General features: G+C 50.7%; 1 protein-coding gene across 1 annotated transcript; it reads right to left on the bottom strand.

Annotated features, from left to right (window-relative positions):
• Positions 1–734: 734 nt before the first annotated feature.
• DKK1 (dickkopf WNT signaling pathway inhibitor 1) lies at positions 735–3,988 on the bottom strand. Its single transcript, XM_082721096.1, has 4 exons — positions 3,381–3,988; positions 2,973–3,135; positions 1,689–1,832; positions 735–1,567 (listed from the first exon to the last, which is right to left on the bottom strand). The coding sequence occupies exons 1-4, from the start codon at positions 3,624–3,626 to the stop codon at positions 1,314–1,316; spliced, it is 807 nt and encodes a 268-aa protein (XP_082577222.1). The 5' UTR covers positions 3,627–3,988; the 3' UTR covers positions 735–1,313.
• Positions 3,989–4,750: the final 762 nt, after the last annotated feature.

Here is a 4,750-nt window from a genome sequence, read left to right as displayed (position 1 = left end):
GAAGGAAATAAAGGTATGAGAGAGGATTTGCAATTTTTATTTAATGATCTTAAAATCAAGTAATTAGAACAAGTCTTCCTGGCACTGGCACGGAATAGTAGCTGATCCTTCAAATTGAGTAATTTGGTACAAAATCTGCATGTATTTCTCAACTGTATTTACACACACACACACACACACACACATACACATACCCTTTGTGCTAACCATCCAGTACTTTGCTCTGGTATTTTGTGGGAAATTTCTTTTATTGTTCGAGTTATTAGCTGTTTGGATAGGTATTAATTTATTTGAAACTGCTTTTGAAAGTAGTAATATAAGATTCAATCTCATGATTGCACTTTGATTATGTGAGTTTGTCAGTAGAGAACATATTTCTTTAAAATTACTCTAGGGGCACCTGGGTGGCTCAGTGGGTTAAAGCCTCTGCCTTCAGCTCAGGACATGATCCCAGGGTCCTGGAATTGAGCCCCACATCGGGCTCTCTGCTCTGCAGGGAGCCTGCTTCCTCCTCTCTCTCTGCCTGCCTCTCTGCCTACTTGTGATCTGTCTGTCAAATAAATAAATAAAATCTTAAAAAAAAATAAAATTACTCTAGAATTGACCTACACTGGAAAGTATCTTCCTCTAATTTTCTTGAAATGGTCACCTTTCTGTCCCTTTAGAATACATACACACACAAACACACACCCCTCTAAAGAGCACAATGTCAAAATTTATCTATACTTGTAACATTTTGTGGTATTAAATGTTAAATTTTATTTCAAGGGCTATCACAGCCTAGAGATTAAATATAATCTAAGCACTGAGATAGTACATTTCAGAAAATAAGCTAGTATTTCCATGATCAAGTTTAGATACCTATCATTTTTCATTCCAAAAGTTTCTTGTGTTCTAGAGTCTAGAATTAAAGGGAAAAGGGTATAAGCATTTAGGAAGTATAAGCTGAAGTTATTTATTTCAATTCAATATAGAATATTAGAGTCAAGATAATAATCAATGTGTACAAAAATTTACATAACAAGAAAAACAATAGACAATGCAGCACCTTTAGAAAAATAATTAAGTTTTGTTGCATTTACAGGTAAGTGCCACACTGAGAATTTACAACACAGTAATTTACTGCAATCAATGACAGGGTTGTTCCATAAAGAAACAAAGCTCTTACACTCCAGATTTTCAGAAGGTATTATTGGAATGCTTAATCAGAACCACAGAATTTGTACATCCTTTAGGATTGAGCTGACAAAAGTCACACAAAGTTTCATAGCATCTATTATAGAAAAGGAGTCCACAGTGTTTGTATGGCTGGCTTAGTGTCTCTGACAGGTGTGGAGTCTGGAAGAGTTACTGGCTTGATGGTGATCTTTCTGTATCCGGCAAGACAGACCCTCTCCACAGTAACAACGCTGGAATATCTCCAGCCCGTGGGAGCCTTTTCTCCTGTGCTTGGTGCACACCTGACCTTCTTTTAGGACCGGTTTACAGATCTTGGACCAGAAGTGTCTAGCACAACACAGCCCCGTAGCACAGTCTGAAGAGCGGAGACAGACCGAACCTTCTTGTCCTGGAAAGGAGGAGACAGCAGGAAGAGTACACGGTTACTGCCCGGGCTGCATTATTTCGTGAAGAAAATCCCAAAGACACTCCCGATGTGCTAACCAAGAATGCATACTAAGGTCCTTTACCTTTGGTATGATACAGTTTTGAAGAAAGCGTCGTTCTTCGGGAATACCCATCCAGGGTGCTGTGATCGTTACCAGCACTTTCGAGAATGGTTTCTTCGATTTCCCCTCGATGGAAATGATTGTGATCAGAAGGCATACATATTCCTAAGGAAGCGGGAGATAGCAGGAACACATTACAGCCTGCCGTTAACCACCAACAGCCTTGACTGTGGCAGTCTGCTATGCCCGCACCACCTTGAGATGCCTCAATGTGGTGACATTATTTTAAACACAAGCCAAACTGCCTTCCTAGTGTTAATGCAAAACTCCCCAGACGGACAGAAGCATCAATGCGTACCCTGTGCAGTCTCAGGCAACATCCCCAGTATAGCTACTTAAAATACTTTCCTACCAACTGTGGCAGTGGTAGTGAGACTTCTGCCTATGTTAATACTACCCTTGGGGGAAGAAATAAAACTAGTCACTTAAAAAATTGTTCTTAAAAATAACTTCTCTGCCCTCGGTGCTATATGGGTACTGGCAGACCAAGTTAAGCAAAGGCAACACCAGCTGGCTGGAAGACTACAATCTCACCCACCAGTTACTTCACTGTATAATTTCTATATTACAGAGACTGAGTTAGTTCTGCCGTGAGTATTACTGGGTCCTAAAGAGGGTCGCCACCCTTGAGCTTATTTCTGGAGACTTCTTTGGCTGCCTGCGCCTACCTCTTTGAGACAGACATTAAATTTTAGTGGATCTGTGGTCGGGGGCGGAGAACTTATTTTAAGGTAGCAGGAGGTGGGGACCGCGGGGGGGGGGGGGCTGGATTCAGAGGGCAGGCTGTGTATCAAGATCCCCCTTAAGGGGGGCCAGCAGAGACAGATAAATCACTGTCTTCTGGCTGACTCCGGTTTTAACCGGGATCAGGAAAGGGAGACCAGCATGGTAGAGCCCTGGGAGACACGTAAGAAAAACAGAGATGGCAGCTAAGGCCAGGGCTGGTTTCCTTGGGTTCTCTGTGCATTTTCACCTTCCTCCCCATCTTTCTCCATTGATGTCACGTGTTCAGGGAAGGGTTCACTCTGCGGCAAGCCGTCCTGTTAAGCAGGCCAAGGGCACGGGGGAAAATAAGGCGCTCCACGACCTCCAAGATGAAACACTCCCAACGTTTCTGGGAAAGCTTGCCGGCTGAGCACCCATTCGCAGGTGGCACCACAGGGTTCCCAAAGCTGGGAGCGGTTTCCTCCCGTCCGCAGAAGGCCAAATGCAGGACGCTTGGGGTTAGGGAGCGACAGGACTCACCGTTTTTGCAGTAATTCCCGGGGCAGCACATAGCGTGGCGCATGCAGCGTTTTCGGCGCTTCCTGCAGGCCAGGCAGATTTGCGCGCCCGCGCCCCCTCCGCGGGTGGGGCTGGCGCAGTACTCCTCGGTGTTGCACTCCTCGTCCTCCGCGCACGGGTAGGGCTGTGGGGAGGAGCCAGGCAGAGGGTGAGGCACCTGCGCCTCCTAGTCCCCAGGCTCCCGCATGCGGACGCTCATCTCTGACTCTCTGCGCGCACCTCTCTGAAGCTGTTGTGCGCACGGCACCCGGACGCAGACTTCCCAAATGAGCCCCGAACTGCACACAGTTCATAAGTTCTCTGTGCTCCCCCCACGTGAGACCCTCCTTAAAGGTCACAGTGTCCCCGGCTCCCCGAACCCCTGCTCACCTGGTAGTTGTCAATGGTCTGGTACTTGTTCCCGCCTTCGTACGGCATCCCGGGGGCCGCGCTGACTGCGGAGCCCGGGTGCCCCGCAGCGCCGCCCAGCGCCGGGGGCAGGTTTTTGATGGCGTTGGAATTGACGAGAACCGAGTTCAAGGTGGCGCTCACTCCGAGCTGGAGGTGACCGCAGAGGGCGGCCGCTACCAGCGCGGCCAAGACCCGGGCGGCTCCCACTGCGCCCGGGGCCGTCATCGCAGAAGCTGTCCGGTGAAGGCCCCGAGAGAAGGCTGGAATGTCCCTGTGCAAGGGGGTCCCTGGAAGCCGCGCCGGCACGGCTGCAGTCCGGGCTCCGAGCGCCTCCTGCGGTCCCCGAGTCTCGACCGCAGGCGCAGCTCTGCGCCGCCACCGCTGTGGCGGCTGCCTTTATACCGCGGGCTCCGAGCATCCCGGCCCCTCGGGGGAGACAACAAAGCGGGGATGGGATTTCAAAGCGCTGGGAGGGGCTGGAGGGTGTGTGTGTACACGAGGGGGTGGGGGGGGCTTGGCCCTCCCCACCCGCCCTTCCTGGCGCGGCCGGTCCCCTGGCGAAGCTCCCTTCGGGGCGCGAGTGTCGCGGAGTGCGAGCGCGGACGCCGTCGACAGAGGCTCGCGGAGGGAGGAACCCGGGCACCGGCGCCCGCCCCCTGCATCGGGGGGTGCGCTCCGGGGCTCGGAAGTACTTTTCAGAGCAGGGTTGTAATGTTCTGCAAAAACACTTTTCTTCTGTCTCCTTTACGCCACTAGGTGCTCAGTTACTGTGCACCGTAAAGAGTTTTCGGGGTGAAATTCAGCCCAACTGGTGACTCAAAGGCTCTCTCCCAGCGAGAGGGCCAGGTGGTGGGTGCAAGTTGCTGATTAACCTTTCAGACCCACGGTTTGCAGATTTAGAGTGAGGTCCTCGGTTTACGTTGGGTCAGCTTCGCCCTCCCTTTTTTCCCCCCATATCCCACACCCCCCTCCCGCTGCCACCGCGAGAAAAATGTGCAAAGAGAAGGAAATTTGCACATCAAACGAGGGTAAGAAGGAAGAAGAGCTAATTCTCTTTTGATGGGAAGTTTAGAGAGGGAGGCGAGAGACGGGCATTTGGAAATTAGATCAGGGGTGGAGGGGGAGGGAAGTGACTATCGATAATCAAACTGTTTAATGCCACTCTGAGTCCGAGCAGTTGCGCTCAGTAGATGAACTTGATTAGGCAGACGCTCGAGATCAAAGAGGCCAGAGGGAAACCGGTCAGAGTCCAAGGGCTGAGTCCATGGTCCTTTGCCTGCTGGCCCGGCTCGGGGGTGGGTCAGCACAGTGAGAGAAGCGAGGCTTAGGGCTCAGCGCCCGACTTTCCC

This window comes from Mustela nivalis (assembly GCF_964662115.1).
Source record: "Mustela nivalis genome assembly, chromosome: 2".
Lineage (NCBI taxonomy): Eukaryota > Metazoa > Chordata > Mammalia > Carnivora > Mustelidae > Mustela > Mustela nivalis.
This window is presented reverse-complemented; position numbering and strand designations above follow the sequence as displayed.